At 32.8% G+C, this 13,463-nt stretch overlaps 1 protein-coding gene across 2 annotated transcripts; it reads right to left on the minus strand.

Annotated features, from left to right (window-relative positions):
- Window positions 1-9,786: 9,786 nt before the first annotated feature.
- Window positions 9,787-12,513, minus strand: LOC111991676 (norbelladine synthase). 2 transcript variants are annotated; one of them, XM_024023471.2, is made up of 3 exons: window positions 12,174-12,496; window positions 10,493-11,185; window positions 9,787-10,146 (listed from the first exon to the last, which is right to left on the minus strand). In XM_024023471.2, exons 2-3 carry the CDS (start codon window positions 10,674-10,676, stop codon window positions 9,845-9,847), a joined length of 486 nt encoding a protein of 161 aa, XP_023879239.1. In that variant the 5' UTR covers window positions 10,677-11,185; window positions 12,174-12,496; the 3' UTR covers window positions 9,787-9,844. The 2 variants fall into 2 exon arrangements, with proteins under 2 accessions (XP_023879239.1, XP_065633057.1); XM_065776985.1 differs by lacking the exon at window positions 10,493-11,185 and having other exon boundaries at window positions 12,174-12,513.
- Between the last annotated feature and the right edge of the window lie 950 nt (window positions 12,514-13,463).

A 13,463-nucleotide genomic window follows, 5' to 3' on the forward strand; every position in this document is an offset into this window, starting at 1 on the left:
ACCATCTTGTTGGCTTTATTCCGTGCCAATTTGCTTGTAATTTAGCACATAGTAACCCTGTATTTAGGTGGGATTCATGTAAGGGTAGTGTGTGAAGAGAGTGTGAAGAAAAGCTCAAGTATGTGCAAAGAAGCAGAGTTTCGTGGCTAAGACTCGCGGCTGACTCGCAACTGGCAAGCCACCTACTGCAGGCACGTGAGAAGCACACAGGGAAGCTGAAGGGTCGTGCTAGCTGTCGCACTACAGGACAAAAGTCCCAGGCTGGCCAGGCCGTTACTTCGCGACTTGAACTCGTGAATTGGACAAGCCGCGAGGCCAAGTCGCCAACCAGCCCTGTTTGGAAAAAACTGACTCTTCGTATTCCAAACACACACCACTATATATAGAACCTTATACCCACGAAATTGAGAGAGCTTCTAGAGAGAATTTTGTGAGAGAAACCCTAGAGCAAAACAAGATTGCCTTATCCCCAATCTTCATCTAAGAGACTCTACAAATTCCTCTAATCTCTTCCTCTCCATTGATACATTCTTGAGAGGTCATTGACCAAATCCTTTTCTTATCACACCCACGTCTGTGAAAAGGTTCATTTGGTGCTAAGGGAAGCAGTTTGGAAGGAACTAATATACATTGGTTAATGCTATGGTTTAGTAGCGGAATCCGGTAAGTTAGAAAAGAAAAAGGTTCGGCGCAACCTCGTTGGAGCAGGAAGTTTGGAGGGTTTAGGTACCTGGGTAGATTAGGCTTGGAGGGTCTATTACTGTTCATGTATCCCAAATATATTTTCTAGTGGATTATTGGCCGCTTGGAGGGCGGCGGAGAGGTTTTATGCCGAGGGCTTCGGTTTCCTCTTCGATAACACATCGCGTGTTGTCCTTGTGTTTGCATCTCTCTTCCCTTTATCTTTACCATTTAATTACTGCTGTGATTGTGATTATTTATGGTTTAGATTGTTTATCAATTTTGTTAGAAGCTTGTTATCATTTTCCGCACATACATTGTTTGATATAAAGCTTGAATTGGTAATTTTGTATTTGGGGTTCTAAATGTTCAAAGGTGTTTTAGACGCTTTTTGAACTTTCAATCAAGAAGGAGATTCGTCTAAGAACTTGATAATCATTCAATTGCTATCATAAGAGTTTAAAGATGCGCAAGCGGGAGTGCTTGTACTTGCTGGAGAATCCAAGAAAGAAGGAGTCCGTGGTCTCAGAGCTTGCACGTAGTTGTGTCAGTAAGTGTCTATTGGTGGGTAGCAATAAGATGTTAGTGGTCTAAGTCTTATTGTAAAACTTCGATTCTTTCATAGTGGATTCAAGTTTACCTTGAGGTTAGCTAGGTTAAATCCTACCTAGGTTTTTACCGGTGTGGTTTCCTAGGTCATCATATCTTTGTGTTATTTGTATTTCCGTTGCTATATACTTGATATGATTGTTTGATTGTGATAACCTAGATTTGCATAATTTGACTAAGTTAATCACTTGGCTAATTAACTAGGTTAATCATGTTGTTGTTTAAGGGGTCTAAAAACAAACAGAGACTTGAACCTCTTTTTTGCCTCCCACACCTCACAAGCACTCATACTATTCTCAAGATTTTACTTCAATGTTTATCAGTTTGTATTTGCATTATCAATTTCCATATCCATATACCTGGTATAAATGTTTTTTTTGAGAATAATCCCACTTGTTTTTCAAAAAAAAGAAAAGAAAAAGAATAGTCTCACTCCCTCCATCACCTTCTATGACCTTAATTTTCCCAACGATACTTCCAAGGACGGAGCTAAGTCTTGGAGTTAGGGGGGGCGGGTCTGCGTCTCGCTATGTGTGGCGGCTCCAGCCTTTGACTTTAATGCTTTACAACTAAATATTTTTGTTTAAAACTTTTTAAAAGGTCAAGTTTTTATTTTGGGTAAAATAGGTTAATTGGACTTAATTTTTTTAGTTTTATTATTGGTAATTTTTGTTGATGAGCTAATTTTTTCGGGCTTGTATATTTTGTTTTAGGTATAATTTATTAATTTTTTTTGGTCTTTAAAAGGTGGAAAATGTTAAAACTAATTTTTTTTTTTTACAAATTGCTAATGTGGTAAGTGGTTATTGGGAAGTAAAAAAGTAATGAAGGTGTGCAAATCAATAAGAATTTGCTATCTCAATAGTTTGTAAAAAAGTTTGTGGCTATAGCATTACTCTTAAAAAGAATTAATGGCAGTGTTAAGGGGGGAAGAAAGTATAATTTTATTGAACAAAATTGCTAAAATTAGTACTTATAAATATACTAATATTTAAAAAAAAAAAAAAATTATGGGCGCCATAAAGCTCCCACGCTTCACTAGCGGGCACGTTTACCTCCAGCTCGTGTGAGAGTTGCCCAGACATCTTTTTTCTTTGGTTGCACTTGCGGAAGCAAGTATGTTGGGATGTGTTACAGTGTTAGGCATGTTCTTTCCTTTTGATATATATATACTCCAAATTTTTGTATGGATTAGTAAAGTTTTGGAAGAAGAGATTTAAGGCTGGAATCTTGTTTTCACCATAAACCGATTGGTGTATTAGCCTAATAATAAGAGTAATCATTATGGGACTAGAGGAAAGAGGGTGAAAATTCTTGAAATTCTGGAATCTTGATTTGAGGCTGGAATCTTGATTTAAGGCTGTAATCATACGTTGAAATTCTAACCCATCTATTAAAAAGTTAACGTATGGACTAGAGGAAAGAGGGTGAAAATTTAGCTACAGTAGATTAGGTGTTATAAATTGGGTTTCTCATTTGAATGAACACTTGGTTGTTTTACACTTAATTTTCTTTGAAAGAAAGAACACTATTTGGATGTAGCCCAACTAGGTTGAACTCTACCCATTCATCAAGCCTTTATTAAAAATATTTTAACTTAATTTTTTTATGATTCATTTTCTATGTAGGTTTGTATTCCAAGCAGTGCTACTCCAGGAATTTTGTCCAAGGAGTCAATAAGAAATATAAATTTATAAAAAATCTAAAACCAAAGAGAACTTGAATATATTGATCAACATCACAAAATGAGATATTTTCTCGTTGCCCAGGGTCGAAGGAAGATTGTTCATGTCAACAAGACCATGCTTAGAAGATGAATCTTGAGTAGGAGATGAATTTTGCGGCCTACGTAGTTTCCTTATTACAAATTTATCTATGATACTAGCAAAATAATAAAGATAAACTATTAGTTCATATGACATATTTTTTCTAGTACAATAAACATATCAATTTGAACTCCAAAAAAAAAAAAAAAATTAATTATTGTTGTTAGGTAAACTTTAATTATTATTACTTAGAATATTTTAATTTATTAGTTTATGTCTTTTAGTCTTTGACATTCTTTTATTCAATTCAAAAGACATTTTGAGCCTGAATGTTTATAATTATTTAATTGTTTATTAGTTTACAATTCTTGAATTCGTTTACAATTCTTGAATTTATTAGTTTATCTTTTTTTTTTCCTTCTAATATTAATTTATTAGTTTACAATTCTTTAATTGTTTCATTTTGTCTGTGCCAATGCTCCTACTGTACTGATTAACCCACTCACTTACCCAACAACCAATCCCACTCACAAGTCACAAATTTGGCAAAGACTCAAAAGTGCAAAAAGACAAAAACTTAAAACTCAAAGACATTACAAACAATAAACACGGAAAAAATGACCATATATCTCTATTTGGCAAAATATTTAGTAATTTACCACTGTTTGTAAAATATGTAGCAAACTACCATTGTTTTAAAACTCGAGTTCTACGCATAACTTGATTTCATAGAAATCAAGTTCTATAAAAAATATGCCATGGTGGCACCCGATGAACTAGCATTTAGAAAGAGATGGTTAAAAACTCAAAACTAAACATAAAATTTTATATTGAAATACTGTTTGGGAACAATTTATCTAATTTTTTGTTGAATTTTTTTTTTTTTTGGTTGAAAGTGTCTTAAAGTATACTTATACTTTGAAAATAAGTGAGAAAAAGTGAAAAGAAAGAAAGAAAGAAAGTGAGGTTTTAAAAAACTGTATATAAAAAATAGGGTAAACTATGTTTTTGGTCCCTATCCTATTCAACATATTTTAATTTGATCTCTAACCTTTCAATTGTGTCAATTTGGTCCCTAACCTTTCAGTACCCTATAAATTTAGTCATTGTCATTATCTTTTGGATGAAAATTGATGACATGTCTAATGACCAAAATAAAAAACTAGCTTCCATTGATGTGACAATAAATTAAAATTTTATTTTGATTGTTTGTCATGTCAACAATTTTCATTCAAGATATAACGGTAGGGACTAAATTGACACGATACTGAAAGATTAGGGACCAAATTGATACAATTGAAAGGTTAGGGACCAAAATGAAATATAGTGTAAATGATAGGGACCAAATATGTAGTTTACCCTAAAAGCTAAAGGTGATGCCAAACTGACTCACACACTGATCTTTTGAAGCAAAAGATTCTGACCTCGTCAAGCTCATCAGACTGGATTGTTTTTCACCCTATGAATTTGCCGCCGCTGCCCTTTCTTTCTTTTTAGTGACGTAGAACCCTGGCACCACCACAACAGATTCTCAAAACATCGAGATTTGTGGAGCCCGAATCCATGACCCATACTCTTGATCCTCTGAAGTGTAGGAACCCTCGCTTTCGATCCACATATCATAGTCCTTATCACTGTGGTTGAGGCATCCACACCAATAGTAGATATTAGGTAAGCGTTTGTACTCGAAAGAAATCCAGCCTTTTGTCCCTTCATCTAAAGAAATATTTCATCCACAATAAAGAAGAAGAGAAATATCCATCAATATACAGACTCGTATAAAGCTACCCCCCTCCATCTTAGAGTTCTCTATAGATTTATTAAACAAGTTTGATTCAACTAATAGCATCCCAAATAATTAACAAGAATATAAATAAACAAGAATGTAAATTAGCAAGAACAAAAAATAAAGAGAAAAATTGAAGAATAGTCTCATAGTGATATAGAATCATGCATAAAGCATTGTTCTTAAAAGGTGATTTGTGTTATCTAGAGCAAAACTCAATGCGATTAGTTCTCTTGGCCAAACAATTTCTCATGATTAGACTAGAGCATCAACTTTTGTGATGGGTGCACTTCCACTCACAGAGTTTCAAGAACAATCTTCTAATGCCTTTTCGTAGAACAAATATAAATTGTCGAAAAAAAATGTGAGAGAAAAAGAAAACTGTGTTTGATGGAGAACAAGAGCATAAGAAAAAGTTATATGAAAGTGTTTCGTTATGGATGGGGCATTATATAAGCCATTGTTGATAATAATAGTCTATAGTTACTAATATATATATATATATATATATCTAAAAGCTGAGATGTAGAATTTAGTGTTGCCATACTCCTGTTGACCCACCTCATCAACCATGTGATACTTAAAAAAAAATTTCTTTATGATTTTTCTATTTTATTTTATATAAAATAATTAAATATAGTTCATGGACAAACCTGTTAACGCACTTCATTACTATTCAACATGTTACTATTCATTTGTTTTAAATGCAAATATTTGACTATTCAGCTACCCAAATTGATTTCAACTTTCATTTTTTTTCTTTTTAATTTCAAGTAATTTTTAAAATTGAATAATTCATTATCTTTTTAGTAGATATATGCACATGTTTGACTGTTCGTTACAAACGTTACTCATTAGATGCAAATGTTTGATTATATTCAACTACTCAAATTGATTTCAACTTTTTGTTTTCTTCTTTCTAATTTCAAGTAATTGTTAAAATTGAATATTTAAACTTTTCATCTTCCTATTCTTTAAAAAAAAAAAAAAATACTCTTCTTCTCTTCCTCCAAACTTTCCCCTTCCTCTTTGCCTCTTTATCTTCCTACTACTCTTTACTTTACCGTTAAACTTCCTTCGTCATTTCCTTTCTTATATTTTGACTCTTCTTCTTCCCATCTTATTTTGTATAAATTTGATATCATTTATTCCATTCAATTAATAATTTTTCCACACAAAAACGGTGAGTACTCTCTCTCTCTCAATTTTGTTCTTTCTTATAACTCTAATTTTGGTTGATGTTTTTTTTATTTAATTTTTTTGTGTTGTATTTTTTAAATTTCCCATCACAAATCACTCTTATAGCTTTGGTTGAATTTTGGTTTGGGTTAATATGTAGTTTTATTTTTTATTTTTTATTTTTTATATTTTTTTATAATAAAAAATAGAAATTTGAGTTTGTACATAGCTACAAATTTGAATATGCCTACCAATGGACTTCCATTGAACAAAGGTGTATTTACAATGTTTTTAGCTTCATATACTTCTTTGGTAATGTGAATTTGAGAAAGAGAAAAGGGTAGGCAAAGGATGTATGGTATTTTATAATCCCTTATGTTTTGAAGAAAGTGGAGGGCCTATTAGTCTCCCTTCTTCTGGAATTTTGTACAGAAAGCATTTTGCTATAAGTTACTTGACTTTTTGTTATTTTTATTTTGGTCATTTTATTACAAATAATTAGCATCTCCACAATCAAAATTTTAGTTAATTTGAACTTTCTTTGTAAGGTATTACTTTGCTTAATTGATCATCTTTATTGAAAATGCCAAAAAGAGAATAAGATAAAATATAATTTACTCTATAGCATCATTATGCTATTAATGTTTTTATGTATAGATACTTAATGAATTTTTTCCTTTTGCATTTTATTTTATTTTATATTTCCACTTTATGATATATGATTTATTGATAATGTCTATTGCATAGTTATCTTTATTTACTTTTTCACTTTGTTTCAATTATGAGGAAGAAAGAGATGTGGATCTATGTTTTGGAGAAAAATATATCTATAAGAGTTGAATCGCATACATCTGTATAGTAATAAACAAAGTATACATAGTTGGTTCTCACACTATCAATTTAAAAAAAAAAAAAAATTATTGCATTTTGTTTTCATACATATCTCACTATATATAATACCTGACTACAAAAAACTTCTAATTTAAAACATAATTTCAAATAACACATTGAACTTTTAAAAATATACAATCTAATATATTAATTTAATAATTATTCAATAAAAAAAAAATCATATCAAATTTTTCTGTGCATCGCGCGGGTCTGTGACTAGTAATATATTAATTCTCAATGGCTAATTTACACATAAATGCCCAACTACTAATTTTCAGATAAATGCCCAACAATTGTTTTTCCCATGAATGCACAGCAACTAGACAAGAGAGAAAATTAAAAGTGTTTGGAACATACACCCATACCAAATGCAGGATGAAGGATAATAGTGATAAGTGGGTTCCAGTTAGCTCAACTGGTAAAGTCTCTGATGACTGAATAGGAGATCTGAAGTTCAATTCCCTCCTGTACCAAAAACCGATTAGTGTCTTGGTCTGATGATAAAGAGCTATCATCAGGAGTGGACATTATAACTTGAAACTCTCTCAAAAAAGAAAAATGAAAAAAAAAAGGATAATGGTGACAATGTACTATGTTGTGGGAGACTATCCTACAAACACTCATAGTTTGTTTATTTGTTTTTGGGTGAAATGATATAGGATATTATTTGAGTTGGATTCCCATTGACCCACACCCACAATTATTGGGGCCGTTTTCTCTGGAAAAATGCTAGCACAACTCTTTTCTATGGGCTCACGTAACTTTGTTTTTTTTTTTTTTTAGTAAAATCAATTATTGTCTTCACTATTGATAAGTCAAGTTTTTTTTATTTTTTTCATAAGCAACAATGTAAAGATTTGGTGGTATTTTAAAGGACCTAAACTTATGTCTGTATTGTCAAAGCCTGAATCTCATGTTAGAAGAACTCATCGATGCGGACAAAGATGATATATTGATATGTAAATTAAAAAAATTAAATTACATAATTAGAGAAAACCATGAACCGCTGCTTATCAAAAAAAAAAAAAAAATGAAGCATTAATTGGATCTTAAGATGGTGTGAACTTCGTGATCATTTTATTTTTAATCCCCGCTCCAATAACAGAATACAATAAAGAAGTGAATCAGGTGATGGATTTCAAGTTGTTAGAATATCAAGGCGCAAGGCGCAAGGCCAAGGTCCATTGTGTTATATTAGAAGTTAGAACTACCCTTGCACTGTAGTGTATTAGACATATATGTTAGGATTAGTGCCCTTAAATCCTATTGTATGATGCTATGTATGATATTAAGTTTGACATTGTGTGTGACATTATGTGAGAAAGCCATGAATCGCTGCTTATCAAAAAAAAAAAAAAAAAAAAAAAAATGAAGCATTGGATCCTAAGATGGTGTGAATTTCGTGATCTTTTTTTTTTAATCCCCGCTCCAATAACAGAATACAATAAAGAAGTGAATCAGGTGATGGGTTTCAAGTTGTTAGAATATCAAGGCGCAAGGCGCAAGGCCAGGGCCCATTGTGTTATATTAGAAGTTAGAACTACCCTTGCACTGTGGTGTATTAGACATATAGGATAATGTGGCTAGATAAAAGGCTCCTTTGTCCATGTTTAAGAGAGATTCAGAAACGAAGCTATTATAGCTAGTGGAAGAGAGACTCTCAAGTCTGACATCACAGATCCAAGCAAGGGAATTCCCTGGAGGATTGAGAATGCCATTTTTAGTCTAGGGAAGCTAATTAATGGTTCTGTACACTCCCTACCTAAATGGTTCATTGTCTAGTACTATTTTTGGCTTTTTTGATATTTTGGAGTTGGTCTATCCCCTGTGTTGTCTTTTATAATAATGGAGGCTACTTGCTTGGCTGTTTTGTAGTGTTGGAATAAAATTCTTTTATTCAGCCAAAAAGAAAAAAAAAAAAAAATGCTATTGGGATACCATTTTGGGTAATATTTCTTTACTTTTATTAAGATAATTACAATTTATTACTAATTTTGCGGTTCAAATCATTTCCTCCCTAAATCTCAAATACTTATGCATGAGGAGGTACTAATTAAGTTACAAAACTCTTAACATATTTTAGAACTCAAGTAACTTGTAACTAGATGTGTGTAGGGGTAAAATTTGGGTGAATCCAAGCAAAATGAGACCTTGGCCCAACTACTGTGGGTTCAAACTTCAAAGGAGAACCAACTAAGTGGGTCAAAGAAGAAGGAAGCTAGTCAAGCACAAACTTACAATATAAATCTTTTTTTTTTTTTTCACAAAAACTTATACTTGTGAAGTGACTATCACGCCAAGGGTGCACAGTGCTGGTGGTATTCTATATGTCTAATAAATGCTAATGGTGCACAATAGAGAATTAGTTTGAAGACAGGAACTTAGAAGAGAAAAAATAGGTGAAACAATACTTTCAATATTTATGAATCACAAATACATCAGAATGAGGAAAATAAAGAAAATGGAGAGAGAGAGAGAGAGAGACAGAGAGAGAGATGTGTTGCTACTCGTATGGAATATATACCCTTGAGCTTCAGATGGTTTTAACTTTTGATTGTTGCTCATGGGCCTCAATAGTATTAGGCCCAGTTGTGGGTCATGGTTATTTGTTGATGCATATAAATTTACCAACCCTTTTTTATTTTAAATGAATTGCATAATTATAAGACATTTTATATTTTATTTATTAATTAATATTATAATGAATCGGCAAAAACACATCACACACTTTAATTTTTATTTATTTTTTTAATAAAGAGAAGTCATTCGTATTTATTGCTTTAAAATTAGGAAGATACATCAAGATGCAACTGGTGTTGTATCACAATCTACCATCTCCAAAAACTTCATTACACACTTAAGTACATATAAAGATAAGCAATCCCACAAATTTATTATTTTATTCTAGAATGTGGTATATTATTGTTCATAATCAAGCTGCATTTTCAGTAGCTTTGTTTTTTATGAGATAATTTTTGGTGACTTTTGCAATTTTTGCTACTAGGTCAGTATTGGCATATGAGGTATTTGCAACAGCCACTTCCTTGACATCATACTCAATTGTGCTTTTGATTATGCATGAATCATTGTCCTTCTCTATGATTTCGAAGCGAACACGAAAAAGAGTAAAGCCTAAATCAAGATATCCTTCTCCAATCACCTCTAGCTCTTTCATGCGTTTCTCATTGTCAAGCTTTGTGAACTTCTCTTTGTGCACAGTAAACCCATGTGAGCCTAATTCAATGGAAAAGGAAGTTTAATTAAGAATAATAAAAAAAAGAGATGGAAACAACTATTAAAATTGAAACTTTAAAGAAAACATAGTAGCATAAAACTAAAAATTGTGAAATCGTGAAATCTTATTTTTAAAACAAGATTTTAGAAGAGAATGTGTACGAAGTGTGTAATGGCTAGTATGTAATAAAATTTTCCATAATGGAATTAGTAGCACTGACACTACCAATTTGTAAAGGCAATATCTTACTAAAAACTTTTATATATATATACTAGCTACACACACTTCATGTGGGTGTATATATAATTATTTAAAAAAAAATTTAAACATTGACAAGTTTGTAACCTGGCATAAATTTTTTCTTGAGAATAGTCCCATTCCCTCCATCGCCTTCTAAGACCTCAATTTTCTCAAAGGCGCTTCCATCTTCTACAAGAAGTTTTGATATCCCAAGCGTGCCATAAATCTCCCATGCTTCACTAGCCAGCACGTTTACCTCCAGCTCGTGTGAGAGTTGCCCAAACATCATTTTTCCTCTTTTATTTTTTTATGTTATCTTGCTTCAGAACACTAATAATATATGCTGGGATGTTCTTGACTTCTTTACTTGTGATATATGTATAAGGATATTGAAGGATGATATCATGATTTAGGCTTTACTCTTTTTCGTGTTCGCTTCGAAATCATAGAGAAGGACAATGATTCATGCATAATCAAAAGCACAATTGAGTATGATGTCAAGGAAGAGGCTGTTGCAAATACCTCATATGCCAATACTGACCTCGTAGCAAAAATTGCAGAAGTCGCCGAAAATTATCTCATATATGTGTAAGGATGTATTTGCCAATTTAGGCATATTTATTGAGCTTGCCCATCGTCTTCTTATTTCCCCTTACAGAGCTGTCCCCTTGGAAGCATTGTCCCTCTTGTCTTTTTATTTCCCCTTATTGAGCTGTCCCTCTTGCAACCAATGTCCCTCGACTTCTCAGGCCACGAAAGTCAGCTTTTGGTTTAATGCAAAGCCAACCAAAGTGTGTCCTACACAGTTACGTACATGCTAACGTAAAAGAAAAGGGAGTTGAAAGAATATCTTAGAGATTGGCAGATTGCATGAGAGCTCCACAAAAGCCATTCGGCCATTGTGTGGTGGAAATACACAGAGATAGAGAGCTCTACAACCATAGAATGTTTTTTTGACAAACTACAACCACAGAATGTTAGTGTTTAAAAGAAGATATTAATTATTATTGGGTTTTGTGGTGAGAGACTTAGGGCCAGTTTGGATTTGCTGTTTTCACTCACTCATAACTCAAAACTCATTACTTATCACTCAAAATCGGTGGGTCCCACACATGAGAAGCTTGTTTGGATGTGTTTTCATTTTCTATTTCCATCACCCAAAACTCACCAAATTGAGTTAGAGCATCTCCAACAGGTTCGGTATCCAGGAATATTAGCTAAAATTTGGAGAATTTGAGCACTATTCATGCTCTAGCAGATTCGGCAAACCTGAATTTTTTTTTGGCTCATGAATAGTAACCCTTCAAGTCTGATGGGCTACTGTTCATTAGCTATTGAATTTCTTAGATTAAAAAATTAAGCCAGCTACTTCTCATATCAATTCTTTCCCTCCCCTCCCCTCCGTTTTTTTTTTTTTTTTTCTCTCATTCTCTCCGTTTCTCACATAATCCAAACACAAAACAAAATCAAATTCTTAAAATAAAGTTGAATCAGAACAAGCAAAAATGAAAAAAAAAAAAAATTTCATAACAATTCTCTCTCAAACATCTCTAAAACTCAAGCATAATCAAAATACAACTCAAAAACATAATCTTAAAATTAATCAAACCATAACAATAAAAGCTAAAAAATAAAAAAAAAAAAATTTCATAACAATTCTCTCTCAAACATCTCTAAAACTCAAGCATAATCAAAATACAACTCAAAAACATAATCTTAAAATTAATCAAACCATAACAATAAAAGCTAAAAAAAGAAAAAAAAAAAAAAGACACAAGCTATCTACCATTTGGGCTGTGTCGGGAGGAAGATGAGCGGCGGCGGTGGAGCGGAAGGCACGGCGGCACAGAGAGCGGAGCGAAGGCGTTCTGGAATGAAGTAGAAACCATCTTTCTCTTTCTACCTCTTTCTCCGTTTCTTATCACAAAGAGAGCTGGATAATGCTTTGGAATCAAGTAGAAAAAGAAAAAAAAAAAAATAGAGAAAGAGAGCTGGAGAAAGAAAGAGAGAGTTCTGGAATGAAGTGGAACCCAGAAAGTAGAGAAAATAAAGGAGAGGGTGAAGATAAGGGTATACGTGTGTGGTGGAGAAAAATCAAGAGAAAAGAAAAAGAAAAAGAAAAAAAAGGAAATGTATGGCCGGGTTGAAAGAAACAAAGAAAAAAAATACCGTTTAGAAATTCTATTACAATATTTTTACAACATTTTTACAATAAATTTTAAGTAATATATTGTTATTAGTTAATATTGGTGAGTAAAAATATAATTTCAGTGGTGGGTTCAAATTAGAACTAGTAACAACTTTCCACGTAAATTTTGTTGCGAAAGTATTGCAAAAAATGTTATAAATATAACACTTCTTATTAAAAAATATAATTGTTGAGAATAAATATAGGAAGAATAAATGATGATAAAGAATGAATAAAGAAATAATATTTAAATGAATAAAGAAATAATATTTAAATGAGATAGAGAATGGGATAGAGAATCTATTGGAAGTGTATTTGAAAAAGTGAGTAGGCAAAAGCTAAATGGCACTGTTCATTAGCCAAACAGTACAAAAATTTGGCTAATCTGCTGGAGATGCTCTTATGAGTTAGTGAGAATGAAAAAAAAAAAAAATGGTGTTTTTGAGTTATGGTGGGAAATTTGTAAATTCCCTCATGTAATGGGCCCCATGGATAGAGTCTTGTCACTTCACAAATCAGCCTTTTCTCCCCCACCAACGACTCACCTTCACTACCATGGCAAATCCATGGAAACAACAGACCCGCCACCAACATGGATAGAAACCCACAAGAAAAAAAAAAAAAAAAATGCACATCAGAACCCACGCCAGAAACCCACATTAGACCCACATTAGAAATCCACATCGGAACTCACGACAGAAACCCACATTAGACTCACGCTGGAAATCCATATCAGATCTCGCCACGCCGTGCCCACGCCGTGACCACTTCGAATCCAACTCAACTCCAGTGGCAAACTTTGAGAGAGAGAGAGAGAGAGAGAGAGAGAGAGAGAGAGAGAGAGAGAGAGAGAGAGAGAGAGAGAGAGAGAGAGAGAGAGAGAGAGGG

Source organism: Quercus suber, unplaced genomic scaffold, assembly GCF_002906115.3.
Source record: "Quercus suber isolate HL8 unplaced genomic scaffold, Cork oak 2.0 scaffold_146, whole genome shotgun sequence".
NCBI lineage: Eukaryota > Viridiplantae > Streptophyta > Magnoliopsida > Fagales > Fagaceae > Quercus > Quercus suber.